The sequence below is a fragment of the Melitaea cinxia genome, chromosome 1 (genome assembly GCF_905220565.1).
Source record: "Melitaea cinxia chromosome 1, ilMelCinx1.1, whole genome shotgun sequence".
Taxonomy (NCBI): domain Eukaryota; kingdom Metazoa; phylum Arthropoda; class Insecta; order Lepidoptera; family Nymphalidae; genus Melitaea; species Melitaea cinxia.
Window position 1 is genome coordinate 19215320 of NC_059394.1, and position 22103 is coordinate 19237422.

Below are 22103 nucleotides of genomic sequence, written 5' to 3' on the forward strand. Positions count from 1 at the left end.
ACAGTACACAAACACAACGCCCAGACCGCAACTAACATCTATATGGTCGATACAAATGTCTGACGTGAGCGGGAATCGAACCCCCTACCGCCAGTTCAACAGTCAGTGCTATTACCGCTGCGCTAACGCGTCGTCATATTATACAAAAAAGCTTACAGCACGCCTTTTTTTTTATTGAAAAACCGTAGTTATATTTCATCATGACGAAGAAGGGTTAAGACGAATATAATTAAAAGTTTTTATCTTTTAAACGCTAATGTTTTACTATATAAAAATATTCATCTTTTACTGGGAAACTTAATAAAATCCTCTTTCGATTTCCGCATAATGGCCGCCACTTGATAGTCTCAAGGTCTCGTAAACCACAAAGGCGATGCGATTGACGGCGTAATTACCGTGTAACGCAATCAACTGTCAGATTATATTGAGGTTATAGATTATTTTATTAAATAATCACGATTATACGTTTCGACGCCGCGTTGGCGCAACTGCCACAGCACTGGTTTGTGGCTTTTGCGCTGTCGATTGCGGGTTCCATCCCCGCACATGACAAACATTTGTATTGGCCATACAGATGTTTGCAGTGATCTGGGTGTTTGTGCAGTCCTTGTGAGTTTCCCCACCGTGCCTCAGAGAGCACGTTAAGCCGTCGGTCCCGGTTGATATCATATGCACCTGATAGCGATCGTTACTCATAGTAGGGAATTTATCCGCCAACCCGCATTGGAGCAGCGTGGTGGATTAAGCTCTGATCCTTCTTCTACACGGGATAGAGGCTTATACCCAGCAGTAGGATATTACAGGCTTAAGCGTATACATTTTTCTAACCAATTGTTGGGTCTCAATTTTTTACGGTGTTGTACCTTGCAACTTTTTCTTGGATGTACCGATTTTGATCATTCTTTTTTTAGAACGGATTCCTTTATCATGTGGTACACGCAATGAGTGGGATGGGAACGAGATAGGAAAAAGCGTAACCGCGAAAAAATCTGAAATACATCTAATATATAAAATTCTCGTGTCGCGGTGTTTGTAGTTAAACTCCTCTGAAACGGCTTGACCGATTCTCATGAAATTTTGTGTGCATATTGGGTAGGTTTGAGAATCAAACAAAATCTATTTTTCATTACCTCAATTTTTAAATGTAGTCCAACCCCTAAATTTTTTTCTTTAATTTTTGATAAATTATTTATTTTTTATTTCATTATGATTTATTGTTGAAAAATACATACAACCCTAAATTTTCACTCTTCTACTACCAACCCTCATTTTTAAATAGCGTTTAGCGGCAAGACAACGTTTGCCGAGTCAGCTAGTTTCATTATGATAATATGAATCAGTTTTTTATTATTTGATAAGAAACAATTATTATAACTAAATAATGGCTTTGTGAAATGCTATTTACGAATTATTTTTGTAATTTCTTGACATAATTGCTATTGTGTTAATGTGTGGGTTGCGTGCGGACGTCGCAGTCGCACCGGAAACGAAATGGATGTGTGTTGACACGAATACAAACTGGACCGGAATCCGACTGCATCAGCATCGATGCCGGACCGGATTCAAACCAGTCGGATACCAGCTGTAAGTTACCAGTAGACTGGTAGCTGAATAGTCCATTTTTTTATTTCTGCTTAATATCGCTTTTATTACAATAATTGTGATTAGCTCAAATTTTTTTCTTTCTGTTTAATATCGCTTTTATTACAATAATTGTTATATGCAATTCTTCTCTGCAGAATCTATATTCCGAATCGGCGGTAGCTTAACTTTTACAAAAATAATAATTTATTTTTAAACGGTTTTATTTAGCTCACCCCGTTTGTTTTATTTTTTATTTATTATTCTTGGGTCAAATTTAGTAATTCAAATTTCACCCTTTTCCTGTCAACCGATTAATCTGAAATTTTGTATACACTTTGGATTTTGGTGACAATACAATTATGTTTATTCATTATTATTATAAATTCAAGATGGCCGCCGCTACAAAATGGCGGATAATTTATGTTTTATTAATCCTATCAATATGGGTATCAAATGAAAGGGCTCAACAAGCAGAATACAATATACTATAAAAATTGAAATCCAAGATGGCGGCCGCTACAAAATGGCGGATAACGTAGGTTTTATCAATCCCATCAATATGGGTATCAAATGAAAGGGCTCAACAAGCAGAATACAATATACTATAAAAAATTGAAATACAAGATGGCGGCCGCTACAAAATGGCGGATAACGTAGGTTTTATCGATCCCATCAATATGAGTATCAAATGAAAGTGCTCAACCAGTATAATCAATGTACTATATAAAATTAAAATCCAAGATGGCGGCCTCTACAAAATAGCGGATAACTTAGGTTTTATCAATCCCATCAACATGGGTATCAAATGAAAGGTCTCAACAAGTAGAATACAATTTACTATGCAAAATTGAAATCTAAGCTGGCCGCCGCTACCAAATGTCTGATAACAATTTTTTATCAATCCCACCAATATGGGTATCAAATAAAAGGGCTTGACAAGAAGAATACAGTGCACTATACAACCTCAATATTTAAGATGGGCCTTGCAATAATGAAGCACTAAATGAATTAAACAGAATGCGAAATAAAAACTAAAAACTAGAAAATAAAAATAGGTAAAAAAACTTTTTAAGTTAAACGGTTTTATGTTAAACATACATTGCAATGTTTAAGATAAATGTACCAAAAACCAAAAAATGATAAAATAGATACAGTCGTGGGAATTATAAACATATGCATAGACTAGACTAAAATAAAACCGTGGGGCACGTCAATTGTCTACAATCGTTGATTAAAATGTTTGTTTTGTAATGTTACACTATAATTAGGCAGTTGTTGTTTAATTTGTAAAGTGACGATTTGAAAGTGCTCTTGGCTATTTTGAATAAAGCTGTTTTTGATTTTGATTTTGAATGAAACAAAATAAAAAATATTTAATAATTTTCTTAAAAAAAGATATGAAGATGAATGATGAAATGATCATTATTCATCCTGCCTCGAGCAATAGAGAGTCCATTTGACAGTCGATCTGACGGGTGGACGTAATAGCCTTCGGAAACATAAATTAACTTTCATTGTACAGTGTTGCTTACACTGCTTTATTGTATCATTTATAAATTATTATTATATTATACCTACATTTAAATACAAACGGGCTGTCTAAATGAAGTGCAAAAAAAAAGGTCAGATTAATTCGACTATATTTTTAAAGCTTTCTAATGTTATGTAGAAAGTTCTGATGGAATGACAAAAATTGCACAAAAAGCCGAAAATATTTAAGTTTCACGTGTTTGTCGAATGTGTCCGGAAGTTGGCGATCATCACTCATCATCATCATCACTTCAGCCTATCGCAGTCCACTGCTGGACATAGGCCTCCCCAAGTTCGCGCCAGACGTCCCGGCCTTCCGCAATCCTCATCCAGCCGACACCGGCAATCTTACGTATATCGTCGGTCCAACGGGCCGGAGGACGTCCCACACTGCGTTTGCCAAGACGCGGTCTCCACTCTAGGACCCGTCTACTCCAACGGCCATCGGTCCTGCGACACAAATGACCAGCCCACTGCCACTTCAACTTGCTAATTCTGTAGGCTACGTCGGTTACTTTCGTTCTCTCGCGGATAGTCTCATTTCTAATCATATCTTTAAGAGAAACCCCAAGCATAGCCCGTTCCATTGCACGTTAGGCGACCCTAAACTTGTGGACCAGTCCCTTCGTAAGTCTTCGTCAGTTGGCGATATAAATGCTATAACTGTTTTATGTTAATAATATATTACAAATAGGAAAGTCACACTAGGAAAGGCCAGAAAATTTTCATTAGAAGGAAATTTATTTCCTTAACTTTGATGTAGCTACACCGTGCCTCGGAGAGCACGCTAAGCCCTCAGTCCCGGTTGTTATCATAAAAACTTTATAACGATCGTTACCTATAATGGGGAACGTATCCGCTAATCCGCAGTGGAGCAGCGTGGTGGATTAAGCTCCAATCCTTCTCCTACATTGAGAAAGAGGCCTGTTCGCTCCGCTCCGTTTTACTTATATCTATTTGTAATAAGGTCTAAATTTGCGATGTGTGGGGTTCGACCAATAGGATCCCTCCTATATCGCGACATATCGGTCCCTACCAATCGCGGGCAATCTCGATTGGTCGAACGCTATACGTCGCAGGTTTGGACCTTAGCTTAGAAGCCATTTTAACTTCATACCATTTTTGTGACCGCAAAGTTATTGCTTAACATTATAATAAATTGTACTGGTAATCAACGTGTCGTTTTAAATACTACCCATAATCAATTATACGCACGTTGCCGGAACAAAGTGGCGACCGTGACAGGACCTGCAGCAATTTAATCGGATCAGAAGTCTGCATCACGAACTATCATCGCTCTGAGAGACTAGAAGTGGACACGCCACGGATCCTCTGCGCAGCGCCTAGATTCCTGGGCGAACACCAAGGCAATCAGCTGCGTCTAGGGGCCTACATCGTGCAGCCAGTCCACCACACTCCGGAGCAGCTCCAGGTCGCGCCAACTGGCGCCGGGCCAACTACGCAGTCAGCAGCACCTAAAGTGTACAACCTAGCTAGCTCTGCCTTCATCAAGTGAGCCCGTTCCTATCTATTTCCTAGTTAAATCCTCTTTGATTTGTGTGGATGGTGATTTCAGTTCTCGAATGTGCTAGTCTGTTCTTGATCCTCCTTAAGTTTCTTGCCTATTTCATTGAGCACTTTAATAAATTACATGCAAGGTATTTTGAAATTAAACATTCCATTAAACACAATTTCATAAAAGATTAAACATAATCAAGTTTATATTACTAGGTATACGTAGTGGCAAATAGACGCAAACGCAAGTGATTAAACGTTCCAATAAGCGTTTAAACAATATTTAGCTTAATAAATACATTAATATATACAGGGCACTATATCTATTCGTCTCACAGCTAATTATTCATAGCCAAGAATATAGTAAATTTTGCCTAGTCCGTGGTTATAGAATTATATTAATATTTATTTTACAAGCCAGCAAATACATATATATTTAAAACACTTCATAATATTATTCAATCAGGTGATTTAGCGTGCGCATTTGGTGCATTTACAGAGACAAGTACATGGTGAATCTCGCTGTCCCGAGCAACCTATTGTCTGCGCTTGAGCCGGCTAATAAGGAAAGAGTGCAGCGGCGTGCCAGTCAGCTGTTGAAGCGAGGAGCGTATCGTACCTATTTATTTATTTTTCACTTGTTTAACTTTTTTGTTGTTTGTTTCTCGGTGATTTATTCGATATGGCCGATATCAAACAATTGAAAGCTAAGCGTAGCAATATCAAAGGTCGTTTAACGAAGTTTAAAACGTATCTAGATGATTTTTCCGAATTAGAAAATATTACGGTTTTAGATATAAATAAATTATCGTTAAAATTATCGAGAATACAGACATTGTTGAATGAGTTCGATGAGGTGCAGGGTCAATTGGAAATGTGTGAAGGATGTAATCAAGCTGAGGAATTAGATATTCGCGATTCATTTGAGCAGGAATTTGATAATTATATTTCGGTAGCTCAAAACTTCATAGATTCTAATTCGGCCGCTAAAGAAATGCACTCACCGTGTAAAGCAAATTTGAGTACTTCGCAATGTAATCAGGATAATAATAACATGCTAGGTTTTAAATTGCCAGTAATAAAAATACCTACCTTTGACGGCACATATTTTAAATGGCTCGAATTTAAGGAAACTTTTATTTCTTTAGTCCATGCAAATGATAGTGTCAAAAATATTCACAAGTACCATTATCTTCTCTCTTATTTAGAAGGGGAAGCTGCGCGCGTTCTTTGCAATTTAGAAGTAAGTGATGCGAACTACTCTGAGGCTTGGCAACTTCTTTGTAAGCGTTATGACAACAAAAGGCAATTAATTAATAATCACCTAAAGGCATTGTTCAGCATTGAGTCCGTGCGAGAGACCGACAAGTCGCTTCGTTTTATTGTTGATCATGTTAATAAAAACTTGCGGGCTCTCCGCACCTTGGGACTGCCTGTCGAGCAGTGGGACGTACTTGTCATATATATGGTAACAGCAAAATTAGATAGTACTACTTATTATAAATGGGAGGAGACTAGAACCACATTGCCGGAAATTCCTACCTTAGATCATTTTTTTGAATTCCTAAAGAACCGTGCAAACGTTTTAGAGACCGTCAGTAGACAACGACAAGATAAACCTAAAATATTGCCCCCTCCTGCTCAGCCTAGATCTCAGACTAAATCCTTCGCCCTGACTACTAAACATACTGCACCGTCGGCCTCTGGGCCTCCTATTGAATGTTTGTTATGCAAGGGTGCTCATCGTCTTTATGAATGCACCTCGTTTCGGAATAAAACTGCCGAGGAGAGGAGTACCATAGTATCTAAATTAAATTTGTGTGAAAATTGCCTTAGATCTGGTCATAGGGTACAGAGGTGCAGGCTGCCGGGTTCTTGTCGTTCCTGTAAACAAAAGCACAATACATTATTGCACACCTTGGACCCGACCGAAGTGCCCAGTACTGGCCCTACACAATCCCATACCCAAAACTTAGCAGCTATCGCCAATACTAATGGTACTAATTCTGAGGTTCTATTATGCACTGCTCAGGTGCAGTTAATGAACCCCGATACTAACCAAGTGCTAACAGTGAGAGCTCTTCTTGACAGCGGGAGTCAGTCTACGTTTATTACTGAAAAGGTACAAAGTGAATTAAATTTGGCTCCTCAGCCTACTAATGTCAGTGTGCTCGGACTGTCAGACACCCCATTGGCCATTCAGGCGAAACGTTGCGCGCTCCATTTTCAGTCACTCACTGACCCGTTCAAGATTAGTATAGTGTGTCTAGTTATTCCAAAAATAGCTGATAAATTACCCAAGGTCACACTAGATTCCAGTCAGTTCGATTTCTCTCAATTTAAACTAGCAGATCCTAGATTTTTTGAACCATCCTCCATTGATATGCTCATTGGTGCTGACCTATTTTGGGACTTAATAGGTTCCTCTCAGCACTCGTTAGGCCCTAGTAAGCCTATTCTTAGGAGCTCTAAATTAGGATGGCTCATTGCAGGTCCTTTGCCTACTTTACCAAAAATTAAGAATAACAAACTGAACAAAGTTACACATTGTAATTTTGTTATGAATGAGGTAAGTACCTCGCCTAATATCGATGAAGAACTAAAGAGATTCTGGGAGCTAGAAAACGTCCCACAATCTCATCCCTTCACCAAAGAAGAAAGAAGAATACGCTGAACTCGGCCATCTATCGGAAGCGCCAGACCATAGACCCGAAATTGCTTACTATCTACCTCACCACCCTGTTATCAGGACTAAGAGTGAGTCGACGAAGCTCCGTGTCGTTTTTGACGCGTCAGCGCCTAGTACTTCAGGAGTATCCGTAAATGACCTACAAATGGTAGGTCCTGTCATTCAGGATTCTTTATTTAATATACTTGTGCGTTTCCGGCAGTTTAAATACATAATTTCCGGGGACATCGAAAAAATGTACCGTCAGGTGCTTGTTAGAGAAACTGATCGAGACATGCAACTCATCCTGTGGCGTGACAACGAAGACGAGCCTATGCGCACTCTAAGATTAAATACAATTACCTACGGTTTTTCAAGTGCTAGCTTTCTCGCTACCAGATGTATCTGGCAACTTGGTGATGAATGTGCTGACCCTAACATAAAAACAATAATTCAAAAGGACTTCTATTGCGATGATTTGTTGACCGGAGCTGACGATGAAGAAGCTCTGAGATACATTCAGCGTCAGGTTTCAGGTGAGCTTGCCAAAGGATGTTTTCACCTTCGGAAATTTAGGTCGAATTTAGCTTCTCTTCTCGAGGATTCCTCTTTACCCGGGGAAGGCGATCTCATCATAAGTAACGCCACTAGCACGCTGGGAATAGGTTGGTGTCCTTCTTTAGATGTACTGCAATTCCAAGTCGAATATTCACCTCCAGACGTTTTGACCAAGAGGTCGATATTGTCGTCAACACTCAAAATCTTTGATCCCCTTGGGCTTCTATCTTTGTGCACCATCAAACCTAAAATTCTTTTACAAACCCTGTGGTCACTAGGATTGGGTTGGGACGAGGAAGTACCCTCAATGGTTAAAACGTCCTGGCTAAGATTTACCGAAAATTTAGGCTTACTTTCGTCATTTCAAGCTCCTAGGCGAGTTCTTATCGATGAACCCAAGTTCATTGAAATGCACACATTCTGTGACGCATCTGAGTGTGCCTTTGGCTCATGCATTTACCTCAGATCGATTGGCGTCACAGGCAAGGTTCAAGTAAGTCTATTGTGTGCCAAGCCCCGCATCGCTCCCCTCAAATCCACAACCATTCCCCGCCTCGAGCTCTGTAGCGCATTGTTAGGAGCTCAATTAAGTTCTTCTACCACTCAAGCTCTTCGCTGCAAAATAAATCGCCACGTTTACTGGTCGGACTCAAAGGTAGCGTTAGGTTGGATAAAATCAGCGTGCAAGGCCAAGACATTTGTCGCTAACAGAGTGGCCGCTATCACTGAGCTATCTGACCCCGAGAATTGGCGGCATGTACCTACAGCGGAGAACCCAGCGGATCTGTGTTCAAGGGGAGTAGACCCGCAAAATGTCAGCAAATCTGACATTTGGTGGCACGGCCCAGCTTTTCTTGGCCAGGACGAGGGTTCATGGCCAAGTGCTGACGTTCAAGCTGTGGAGCTTCCCGAATTGAAAGCTTTGGCTGCTTTAGTTTCGGAGTCCACACCTTCGGTGTCGTTTATAGACGTCACCAAGTATTCTAAGCTTCTTAAACCACAGAGAGTAGCAGCTAGGGTACTTAGATTTATTCACAATACTAAAAATCCACATAATAAACATTCGGGCATACTATCGGCGGACGAGCTCCAAAAGGCTCTAAACTACCTCATCAAATTCGCTCAGTTAGAATCATTTCCGACAGAAATTGAATATTTACAAAACAAAAAATCGTTACCCCGCAAATCTAGCTTAAATCAACTAAATATTTTTATTGATAAGGACAACTTGCTTCGCGTCGGTGGTAGGATCAGTATATCAAACTATCCCTATGATAAACGCCACCCTATTTTGTTGAAGAGCAATAATCATTTAACGCGACTAATATTTCAGCACGAGCATGTACGCTTGTTGCACGCTCCGCCCCAATTGTTACTTGCCAGTATCCGTGATCAGTACTGGCCAATAGGCGGTCGTAAACTTGCGCGTGATGTATATAAATATTGCTATAAGTGCCGACGATTTGATGGCAGTGGTATGGTCAACATTATGAGTGAATTACCCCCAGACCGCGTAGAATCAGATTATCCATTTATGACTACTGCTACTGATTTTGCTGGGCCATTTTTGATCACGGACCGTAAAGGCCGTGGCTGCAGGATAACGAAGTGTTATCTATGCCTTTTTATCTGTTTCCGATTTAAGTGCGTACATCTGGAAGCCGTGAGTGAGTTGAGCAAGGATGCCTTCATTTTAACTCTTACCCGTTTCATTGCTCGCAGAGGCAGTCCCAAAGTTATTTTTTGTGACAATGGAAGAAATTACGTGGCCGCAGCTAGAGAAATAAATGACTTCTTTAAAACCAACAATGATCCAATTTGTGACTTTGCAGCTCGGCGAAACATTCAATTTAAATTCTCTCCCGCGTACGCTCCTCACTTCAATGGTCTCGCTGAGGCCGGAATTAAGTCGGCAAAATTCCACATTCGACGTATTTTAGGTCAGACTCATCTGACATTCGAAGAACTGTCTTCCCTATTTACACAAGTCGAAGCTATCCTCAATAGCCGACCCTTATGTCCCCTCAGTCCCTCAGTCGACGATTTCCAGCCGCTTACACCGGGTCACTTCTTGATTTTCAGACCACTTACGTCATTACCGACTGCAAACTATGGCGACAACAGTGCTCCGCTCCGCAACAGATTCCAGCGCGTTGAGCAAATGCGTCAACATTTTTGGACGAGATGGTCGCGCGAATATATATCCGAGCTGCAGCAACGCACAAAATGGCGCTTCAAAGACCGAAACTTGCGCCTAGATGACTTGGTGCTAATAAAGGACGAGTCTCCGCCGCTTTGCTGGCGCCTAGGCAGAGTCATCAAACTGTTCCCTGGCCCTGATGGGATAACGCGCGTTGCAGACGTGAAGACCGCTGGTGGAACCGTTCGTCGAGCCCTCAACCGCCTCTGCCTGCTACCCGTCGACGACTAAACTTGAAAGCTTTGCAAGAGCTTTCAAGGCCCGGGAAGATGTTCGCTCCGCTCCGTTTTACTTATATCTATTTGTAATAAGGTCTAAATTTGCGATGTGTGGGGTTCGACCAATAGGATCCCTCCTATATCGCGACATATCGGTCCCTACCAATCGCGGGCAATCTCGATTGGTCGAACGCTATACGTCGCAGGTTTGGACCTTAGCTTAGAAGCCATTTTAACTTCATACCATTTTTGTGACCGCAAAGTTATTGCTTAACATTATAATAAATTGTACTGGTAATCAACGTGTCGTTTTAAATACTACCCATAATCAATTATACGCACGTTGCCGGAACAAGGCCTATGCCCAACAGTGGGATATTACAGGCTAAATGTAGCTGCATACAGTAATTTGATCGAGACCAATCGTAATAATATGTGACTACCTTCATGTTCTTTATTGAAGGACTTGTAATGCTATTTTATTATATGCATCTGTTAGAATTGAAGATTTTCCAATTCGAACAAATTCGTTTTATTATAATATACATAGTATATACAAATGTGGGATTTAGTTGTTTGTTTGATTGTTTTTATCTGTAAACTCGTAAACCGATTTGAAAAATTCTTATAAGAGCAGGAAGCTTGGCATCGAGGAAGTTTATGGGATATAAAACAATCCGTGAGAATGGAATGATAAACATAAATATCAACCGAGATGGGGTTACAAATATTGGTGTTATCAAGATTTTTCAGACAAATACAATCTCGGTAACATTTTACGTCGATATTGAAGGCTACGAGATTCGGGACACTGTAAAATTAATACAAATAAAATATGTAGGTTTTGACATTACAATACTAGACATAACATTTCTAAATGATGAAGAAATGGTTTCACAATCATAATTAAAAACCAGTTTTGTCAGTGGAAATAGATTACAGAAAATTTGTAACACCGTGTATATGTGATACAGTACGTACGTATCTAGGATTTATGCACATATCACTGAATTATACAATTGTATTTTTGAAGTAAAACTTCTTTACGTACGTTTGACTTTGGGAGTAAGCTCGTGAATGCGTGACGAGAGCGTTACTAAGAGTGTCATCGGGCGAGGCGAACGGAGCAAGAGAGAGACAGAGTTTATTTTTTTCTTTATATCGCCCATTATATTATATTTATTTCCTTACTTTTCTAATGGTTTTCATCCCGTTCTATTTTTTTTTTACTTTTTACCATTTTCAAACGGTAACGGCACTCTTCTAATATGGAAGCACAATATTTACTTTCAGCGATTCTGAATAAATGAATGTTGGAATAAATTCTCGGACATTTGATTAAATCAAAGTGCTTCCGATATCATTATTGATATCGATATTATAATTGATATAATTGAAGAACACTTCATTTTATAAGATAATAATGAATTAATTACATTACAGGGAGGCAACGACTACATTGTGATGGTATTTGCTTGTTACGTATATGTATATTAATTATTCCATTTTTTAGAGTGATAGTCTATTGACTATAGCTATATATTTAACTGAAGTAGGGCACAACAGGATATATCCTGGTCTCAAACATCTGGAAGATCATCTCAATCATACTGGAGGGAATTGGGGGTAGGGCCGGTAAAGCGCTTGCTACCGACGAGTCTATAAGGCTGCGGTAATCGCTTACCACCAGGTGAGCCGTACGTTTGTTTGCTGACTTAGTTGTACATAAAAAAAAAACGAGTGTGCTTTAGACCACACGACTGAAGTAAAACTTCTTTCATCATTACAGCCTATACAGTCCACTGCTGGACATAGGCCTCCACAAGTTTACGCCAAAAATAACGTGAACTCATGTGTTTTGCCCATAGTCACCACGCTGGGCAGGCGGGTTGGTGACCGCAGTACTGGCTTTGTCGCACCGAAGATGCTGCTGCCCGTCTTCGGCCTGTGTATTTCAAAGCCAGCAGTTGGATGGCTATGGTCCTACCGGTCGGCTTTTTAAGTTCCAAGGTGGTAGCGGAACTGTGTTATCCCTTAGTCGCCTCTTACGACACCCACGGAAAGAGAGGGGGTGGCTATATTCTTTAGTACCGTAGCCACACAGTACAGTCCGTAGAATAGTAGTCTGTAACGTTTAGCGTCATACTTTCAAACTGCGTCCTCAGATACGGTGGCGCGTGCTAATGCTGTATTTATTTTAGCGTTGTGTGTTTCATAGATGATTTAGCCTATAGTAATGGCTGATCTAGTTTCTTATCACAGATAAATAATTAAATAATTTTAAAGAACGGCGCCACGGTCGCTTAGACCGAATATAAAATCATTATATCGAAAATTTTGATCTAGCAAGTACATCGTTCCATAGCTTAATTGGCTAGAGCACCGACACGGTCAGTCGGAGATGCAGGTTCGATCCCCGCTGGAACGGTCGATTTTTGATTTGATATTAAAAAAATTGTTTCGAATTTCCTAATGTGTGGGTAACACAAAAATAAATCGTAAGAATCGTTGTTTGTTTAAAAGCGCTAATTTCAGTAACCACTAGCTCGAATTGAAAATTTTTTGGTGTTTGATAGCCCATTCACCGTGGAATCACCGTGTGAATCTGCGGGGCTTAGCTAGTACAGGATAAATTGGGATTGCATATCTATACATTTTATAAGTATATCACTAAATTTATGATTTCTACTCAGAAGAGTCTGGCTGGGAAGTTGATGAAAAATGAGACTTCTTTCAGATGGAATTACTTATTTGTTTTGACATTTCGAAAGTGCTCGTAAAAGCCTGCTCGAATGAAATATATTTTGGTGTTAATAAGATCGATTGGTAACCTTAGTTGCGTGACTTTGAGTGAACGGTGCGATTCGTGAATTACACTTTCTATATTAAGACATTAATTTTTCTTTTCACTGAACATGTTGGAATAGTAACGCTATCTATGAAAAGGTAAAATTTCTAAATAACAACTGTGATTTGTATATATATGTTTTTCTGTGATTGTTTGTTAGGTCATTTTAAGTCTCCAATATTTTGACACTATTACAAGCTCCTGTTACATAGAAGTCTGTACTAGTGGATGTGACTATTATGACTTTTAAAAACTATTATGAATTTGTGCATCTACCACTAAAGTATCCGAATACGTGATAATGATGGAGTTATAGACCAGTGCCTTTGAAAATGATAAAAAGTAAAATAAAAATTAGAAAATGATAAAGCCTATTAGAAAAATTAGAAAATATAACTATAAGGAAAAATGATTAAAAATAATTCAGTATGAAGAGGTGGGGGAGATTTTGACGATGAAAACGGTTTGTCAAGCTTTTCGGCAAAATTACGAGTCCTTTCGAAAAAAGTTTAATCGCAAAGTTGTAGGTAGTAAAAAGATCTCTACAAATTTGTTATTTGACTTTTTTTAAATAGTCTCAAAATTTATGTGAAAAAAGCGGACTTTTTGATTTTTTATTTTTATCTCTCACAATATATAATATATAGTAATTATCGAACAATACATAGTAAATAAACACTATATATAATATATAATACATAGTAATTATCTTCTCCTAAAAGGGAGAAATACGCTTAATCTGGCCGATAATATGATTTTCAGAAAACTTTCTAAGCAAGAGGCTAATTAGAAGAAAACTCGACACATTGCCGATTATTTTTCACACACAGCTAATTACCCATAAACCAGTGTGACAAAAGAAATCTTTGGCAATTTTCCGGAGAAAATAATTGTGTTTGCTCGCAAACGAAACAAAAACCGACTTCAATTACATCGAAGAGTAATACAACGTAGATCGACGAAAAAATAGTAATACTTTGTTCGTATTCCATATAACGCGACATTATAAAATTGTAGAATTATATAATGTTCTACTGTTATTTCTAACATTTTGTTAGCGATTGTAGGCAGAAATTTCATAACAGGCCCGTCGTCGATTCGCGCGAAGCGCTGACATCGCTTATTACGGCGGGTTTTTTAGTTGAAGCGGATTTATATTGAATTACGGTTTATGTCTTTTTTATTAAAAATATGTTATGTTCATGTTTTCACACAGCTCCGATGCACGACTGGAGTTTACCCCTTCAGATCAACTGTCTAAATAGGCACAAAAAGGCTTACTAGTCTAAGAAATATATTATTACTATATCAAATTGTAAATAAATGAATGCAATAACGCCACCTATCGGAACCTAATTGCGTTATTAGAAAACGTCTGAACGCCATCTCTAACAAGGTCATTCGTTCAGTAGATTTTACTGTTCAATTTTTTCATTCCGGGGCCTTAAATGAAAATCGATTCTTAAGGAGAAAACTCCAAAAACAGTCAAGTAAATACGCCATATCAGATATAGCTCAAAAAGTTCGAGTCAAATCTCAATTATATTTAAATGGGACCACATGACAAGCACCACCTATCGATTAAAAAAAGAATCATCGATATCGGTCCACCCAGTAAAATAGTAATGAGGTTAATATAACGTTGGTCGACGTAAAATAGCCAAGTAAATACCCAGTATTAGCGATAACTCAAAAATTAAAAGCTCAAATATATTTATAACGAATAAACTGCTACTCTCTTCTCTAGTGGAATATTGTAATTTGATCGATAGTGAACGAAGTAATTTCATTACATTTTGATAGATGGCGTTGTAGCAAAGTATTGAACATGACCACAGTCGTCTTAACATCGTCATGTAAATACGTGTCATCAAAGATTACTCAAAAATTTCTCATTATATCTCAATCATATTTAAAACGGACGACATGACAAGTATTAGCTTTTGATTTATACAAAAAAGATCAAAATCAGTGCACCCAGTAAAAAGATATAACGTATAATACAACGTAGGGTGACGAAAAAACCGTCAAGTAAATACGCAATATTAGATATAACTCACAAATTACGAATCAAATCTCAATTAAATTTGAATGGGACCACGTGACGAATAGTAGCTTTTAATTTATATAAGAAACGTCAAAATCGGTGCACCCAGTAAAAAGTTATGAAGTAGAATACAACGTAAGGTGACGAAAATAATGTCAAGTAAATACGCGTTATCAAAGATTAATCAAAAAGTAGTTATCAGATCTCGATAAAATTTATATGTGACCACATGATAAACATCAGCTTTCGATTAAAGTAAAAATTATCAAAATCGATACACCCAGTAAAAAGTTATTGCGGATTTTCAAGAGTTTCTCTCGATTTCTCTGGGATCCCATCATCAGATCCTGATTTCCTTATCATGGTACCAAACTAGGGATATCCCCTTTCCAACAAAAAAAGAATTATCAAAATCGGTACACCCAGTAGAAAGTTATGTGGTATAATACAACGTAGGTCGACGAAAAAAGCGTCAAGTAAAAACGCATTATTAGATATAATTCGAAAAGTAGTTGTTAGATCTCAAATAAATTTAAATGGGACCAATTGGCACACACCACCTTTCGATTAAAACAAAATTTGTCGAAATCGGTCTACCTGGTCAAAAGTTCTGATGTAACATACATAAAAAAAAAAAAAAAAAAAAAAAAAAAATACAGTCGAATTGAGAACCTCCTCCTTTTTTGGAAGTCGGTTAATAAAGCGCTTGTGGTAGCTGCGCTCGTTGCAGATGTATTTATTATACACGCAATGGCGCATAATAACGTGCCTATTATTCGGTTAGTATATTATGTGCTTGGAGTTTCTTTGTCATCGAAAGTTTATTTATTTAAGCAACATAAAATTTAATTATTATAATTAAAACTAATTCGTTATTTCAAGTAATAAATAAATTTATGATATACACGCGCCTGTAAAACCTGTGCGAATCAAACATGCCCCTGCTCCCTGGCTAACACCCCTAATCAAAAGAACGATGGCAAAACGCGACGCAGCTAAAACGAAAAACAAACTAAACCCAACTCAAGAACACTTGAACAGATATAAAAAGCTACGTAACATCTGCAACAGAATGTGTAGGGACGCTAAGCGCCATTACATTCACTCATCAATTCAGGGTCTCTGCCAATCCCAAGTTTGGAGATTCCTTAGGTCGTTAGGGGTGGGCAAATCCACGGTAACCTGTCAAAGTTCCGTAGATTTAAATTATTTAAACACACATTTCATTACTCCACCTGTAGCTGTGGATTTCAATACTAAGGCTGCAACGCTTTCATTTTTATCTACTCATGTCTCACCAGACCTACCCAGCTTTTCATTTGAAACAGTCTCGCAGGAGGATATTAAGAAGCATGTCCGGTCTATATCAACTAAAGCAATTGGTAGTGACAACCTCAGCCTCGACATGATTCTTCCGGTGCTGGAGGACATTGCACCTGTAATAACTCACATAATTAATTTCTCACTTACATGCAATGTCTTTCCATCACTATGGAAGAAAGCCCTTGTCATACCCTTACCTAAAACCTCTAATCCTACAATCCCTTCTCAATTTCGGCCTATATCCATTCTTCCCTTACTGTCCAAAGTTCTAGAATCCGTTGTTCATAGTCAAATTTACACTCATCTCTCTTCTTACAACCTTTTATGTCCTTATCAATCCGGTTTCCGTCCTTCTCACAGCACAGTTGGAGCGCTGCTGAATGTGACGGAGGATGTGCGGTGTGCAATGGATCAAACCAAGCTCACTGCCATGATCTTGCTTGATTTTAGCAGCGCTTTTAACTCAGTTGATTACGACATTCTTCTTAGTACCCTGCGCGCGGTTAACATTTCAACCGCTGTCCTTGACTGGTTTCACTCCTATCTTTCTGGACGTCAGCAGTGCGTTACTTTCAACGGCACCACATCAGATTGGATGGAACTTACTGCTGGTGTTCCACAAGGTGGCGTCTTATCTCCTTTGCTATTTTCTGTATTCATCAATAATGTTTCTCGTGTTATCACTTCTCCCTTCCATTTGTATGCAGATGACTTACAAATATACAGACACTTCAAGTTGACTGAGCTGCATGAGGCTGTTGAAACTTTAAATAGCGACCTAGCTGCAGTTCAGGTCTGGGCTAAATCTTTTGGGTTGTTGGTCAATCCTGCTTAATCACAAGCTATTATTATTGGTAGTAGTCGATTGAGAAGCGGGCTTGACTGGGGATTGGTTCCTAAAATCTCATACTCTGGGGTTCCGATTCCTTACTGTGATAAAGTTAGGAATTTAGGGCTCATTATGGACTGCAATTTATCTTGGGCAGCTCATGTCAGCGAAGTCAGCAGAAGAATACACTTCACATTCCACTCTCTCAAGCGTCTCCAATATTTTCTTCCATTTCACACCAAAATTATGCTTGCACAAACCCTTCTACTACCTATCCTTGATTATGCTGATGTATGCTATCTGGATGTGACTGAGGAGCTACTTAGAAAGTTAGAGCGTCTCCAAAATCTTGCCATAAGATTCATTTTTGGCCTGCGAAAATTTGATCGCATCTCTCACTTTCGTGCTCAGTTAAAATGGCTCCCCATTCGTCTTCGGCGTGATATGCACATCCTGTCCACCCTCTTCAATATCCTTCATGATCCTAATGCTCCGTTGTATCTTCAATCCCGATTTCACCTCCTGCCCTCTCCTACTCGTTCCAGGCGCCCTGGCAGAGAGGCTATGTTAGATATACCGAAATGTAACACAAAATTTAAGTTAAATTCATTTACGGTACGCGCCTCCGTACTATGGAACAATCTCCCAAGTGACATCAGAACTAGTCCTTCCCTTGTTTCCTTTAAATATAAATTAAAGAAACACTTGCTTTCACCAGCAAATGTGTAATCATCTATAGAATATGTATGTATTTACGTATGTATTGTAGTGAGTTTGTATATGTTTATCTATGTGTACAAGTGTATTTTTGTATTTTGGTATGTATCTATACATGTATTTGTTAGTATGTAGTATATTATATATATATATATATATATATATATATATATATATATATATATATATATATATATATATATATATATATATATATATATATATATATATATATGTATATGTTTATATGTATGTATGTGTATATGTATAGGTATGTGTATGTGTGTACGTATATGTATATATATATATATTTGATTATATATGTATAGATTTATCAAATTTATTATCTTTTCTTTTTTTTTTACGTTTTTTTTTTTTTCTTGTTCTTAGTAAATCTTCTTGCACTGTTTGCCTCGCTATATTAAACACTTACTCAAGACCATGGGTTGACTGGAAGAAATCTCTTTCAGAGATAAGTCCACCTTTGCCATAAATATTATTCCTATGTTGTTTTTACATGTATTTTTTGAGTGCAATAAAGTATATAATAAATTATTTGATTTTATCAAAGTGAAAGCCTTTGTAACCTTCTGAGCAACTACTGTGGATATTGGTAGATTATAAGGAACCGACATCTTAAAATGTGAATATTGGCAGATTATCTGTAAACAATTTCAGATGTCTTGAAATCTCAATGAGGAACCACAAAGTCTATAACGGATAGCCAATTTTATTTTGATATTGTTATTATTTTTCTATCATACGTATAATTAATATAAATATATTGACGATGCGTTAGCGTAAAGGTCACAGAACTGGGCTGTTGCGCTGGTGGTTGTGGGTTCGATCCCCACACATGACAAACATTTGTATTGGCCATACAGATATTTTCCGTGGTCTGGGTGTTTGTGCAGTCCTTGTGGGTCTCCCCACCTTGCCTCGGAGAGCACGTTAAGGAGTCGGTCCCGGTTGTTATCATGTACACCTGATGGCGATCGTTACTCATAGTAGAATATATCCGTCAACCCGCATTGGAGCAGCGTGGTGAATTAAGCTCTGATCCTTCTCCGACATGGGGAAAGAAGCCTATGCCCAGCAGTGGGATATTATAGGCTTAAGCGAGCGAGCAACGTTTGATCACATCAATTTCGGTAATCTGTTCGATCAGTCTGTAAATGTAAAAAAAGGTTAGAGCTTAGGATATTGTATGTTGCTATACGATTTTATTACGACTAGTAATTGGTATTACGAATTTCTGAATTAAAATAAATTAAGAAGTAAGAGACCAAATAATATTACTGTAGCCGATGGATTGAAAGAAAACAGAATTACTTAAAAATACTCGAATTGCTTACAATAAATTACAATTAAAAGATGTGAAAACTATTCGATATGAGTATTGAGAATAATTAAATTTTATACAAAACAAATCGAATGTGTTTTAGACCACACGACTAAATTAACACTTCTTCATTTGCCTCCACTTTACGAAACCTAACTCTCTATCTTTCTATTTTCATTAACTTATATCTCCCTCTCAATTTCTATTCACTTCGCTCGATCACACTTTTCGTAACGCTCTCGTCACGCATTCACCAGCTTTCTGCCCAAATCAAGCGTGCGAAAAAAGTTTTACTTTAATAAATAAATAAATATCTTATAACATACGCACAAGGTCGTCTGTTCCTATGGTAAGCATTTTTTTTCATAAATATACATAAAAATATTACATACATATCTATACAAATAAATAAAATTGGAGTGTCTGTTTGTAATATTATAATTGTGTTTGTAGGCAAAGGAAAAAACCGATTTCAATTATATCGACAAGTAATACAAAGTAGGTAGACGAAACATTCAAAGTAAATACGCATTATCAAAGATTACTCCAAAAGTTGTAATCAGATCTCGATGAAATTTAAATGTGACCACATGATAAACATCGGCTTTCGATTAAATTAAAAATTATCAAAATCGGTACACCCAGTAAAAAGTTATGCGGATTTTCGAGTTTCCCTCGATTTCTCTAGGATCCCTTCATCAGATCCCGGTTTCTTTATCATGGTAGCACATCAGCAATATCTCCGTTTCAACAAAAAAAAAAAAAAAAAAATATCAAAATCGATTTATAAACGACGAAGTTATCCGAACCGAACATACATTAAAAGTACCTGGGTGACCGAGCCTAGCTCGGTATTTTTAGTAAATCGTGTTTTTTGGAATTCATATTTAAATTCGCATTACATATTTATAAAATATGAATAATATATTTTTTTTTAAATAACGAGTGCAATTAAAAAAAAGGAAAAAAATTATTGATCAGGGACATTGGGATTTGAACCATGATCTCCTCGGTTGATCCCGACCGGCCGATTTCCCACCGAGCTATTACAACTTTAATGACAGTTTCGAAATTTACCTTCGTATTCTAACGATATTGTAGCTATTTTTTCACTTCCTAAAAACAGGGATAAAACGTCATTTTCTAAAAATGAATCCTAGTTAGATGGATTTATCTCCCCCGAAACCTCCTATATACTAAATTTTATGGAAATCGTTGGAGCCGTTTCCGAGATTCAGATTATATATATATATACAAGAATTGCTCGTTTAATAGTATAAGATATATATATACATATATAAGGTCGAATTGAGTAGCCTCCTCCTTTTTTTGAAGTCGGTTAAAAATAACCACTTTTAAATAAATTCATATGGATGTATACACGGTACACATACCAAAATAACATTTTTTACACTTTGTGTCTGTCTGTCTGTCTAGCTGTCTGTATGTCTGTTTGTTCCGGCTAATCTGTGAAATGGCTGGACCTATTTTGACGGGACTTTCGCTGTCAGATAGCTGATGTAATAAGTAGTAACTTAGGCTACTTTTATTTTAGAAATTTAATAATTTTATAACTGCGAACTGAATAATAACTTTTTTGTTAAATTCCACACGGACGAAGTCGCGGGCACAGCTAGTATAAATATATAAATACAACTATTACATCAAGACTCAGGCGGGAATCGAACCCGCAACCCACGAAGCAGTAAGTATAACTACAAATTGCGCCAACGAGGTAGCCAAAAAATTAATAAAGATATATATATATATTTTTTGGATATGATACTAAAAAATGTTTAGAATTTCCTAATGTGTGGGTAACACAAAAATAAAGTCATACAAATTAAAAAAATAAAACTTAAAATATGATGAAATCGCTGTGTCGACGGCTCGTGACTTTGCGACATGGGCTCCATTGGCCTTTCTTGATTATTCCAATCGATGTAAAATGCTTGTTCAACATAACTACGAGTGATCATAGGGTACCATATGATTCTGGGCGGTGCCGTACTTAACATCCACATCATTTAGATTAAAACAAAAAAAAAAAAAAAATAATTAAATACCGAGACTCATTTGATTGTTGAGATCATAATTATATTCTAGCAGGATCATTTAAATCACAAAAACTATCCACTCACATCATTGTCATTTAACATAAATTATTTTATTTGAATTTATTATTTTTATTTATTTTATTTTTATATTTTATTTTAAATTACTTTAAGAATTTTTGTGATCAGTTTCTAAGTTCAATGATCTGCAAATTAAATAATATTATTAATGCAAATTTAATTATATTATTACTTCGTTTGTTAAGTTTAAATAAACTATCGTACATTATAACATTTTGTTCCTAAGTCAACAAAACTATGAAATTTATTTATTCGATAGTTTTAGAACAAAACAGAAAATATGAATTTCAATTATAATATTTTATTATTATTACTTTGCTATATTTTAATTCAAAATAAGTTAAATGGGTATAAAATGTGAATTCTTATACATATTGCCCGTTAGTACTATTACCGCTAACCCGCATTGGAGCAGCGTGGTGGATTAAGCTCTGTTACTTCTCCATATTCTCATAGTGGGATATTACAGGAGCGTAGTACTATTGATAATTAGTTTGCTTTTTGTCCCTGGATTTTGGATTCGGTTCCCACCTGGTGCTTGGGTGTATTTTTATGTGTTATATAATTATGTATATTACATTTACTTAAC

The 22103-nt window shown here is 37.3% G+C and overlaps 2 protein-coding genes across 2 annotated transcripts; both read left to right on the top strand.

The window, feature by feature from the left end:
- The first annotated feature begins 5311 nt into the window (after positions 1 to 5311).
- Positions 5312 to 7303, top strand: LOC123654637. Its single transcript, XM_045590534.1, has one exon. The coding sequence runs from the start codon at positions 5312 to 5314 to the stop codon at positions 7301 to 7303; it is 1992 nt and encodes a 663-aa protein (XP_045446490.1).
- A 250-nt stretch (positions 7304 to 7553) lies between these two features.
- Positions 7554 to 10286, top strand: LOC123654647. The gene has a single exon (XM_045590543.1). It carries the CDS (start codon positions 7554 to 7556, stop codon positions 10284 to 10286), a length of 2733 nt encoding a protein of 910 aa, XP_045446499.1.
- Positions 10287 to 22103: the final 11817 nt, after the last annotated feature.

Bases quoted from the DNA above. Each gene is read 5' to 3' on its own strand.
- LOC123654637 (XM_045590534.1), top strand. From the start codon at position 5,312: ATGGCCGATATCAAACAATTGAAAGCTAAGCGTAGCAATATCAAAGGT.
- LOC123654647 (XM_045590543.1), top strand. From the start codon at position 7,554: ATGTACCGTCAGGTGCTTGTTAGAGAAACTGATCGAGACATGCAACTC.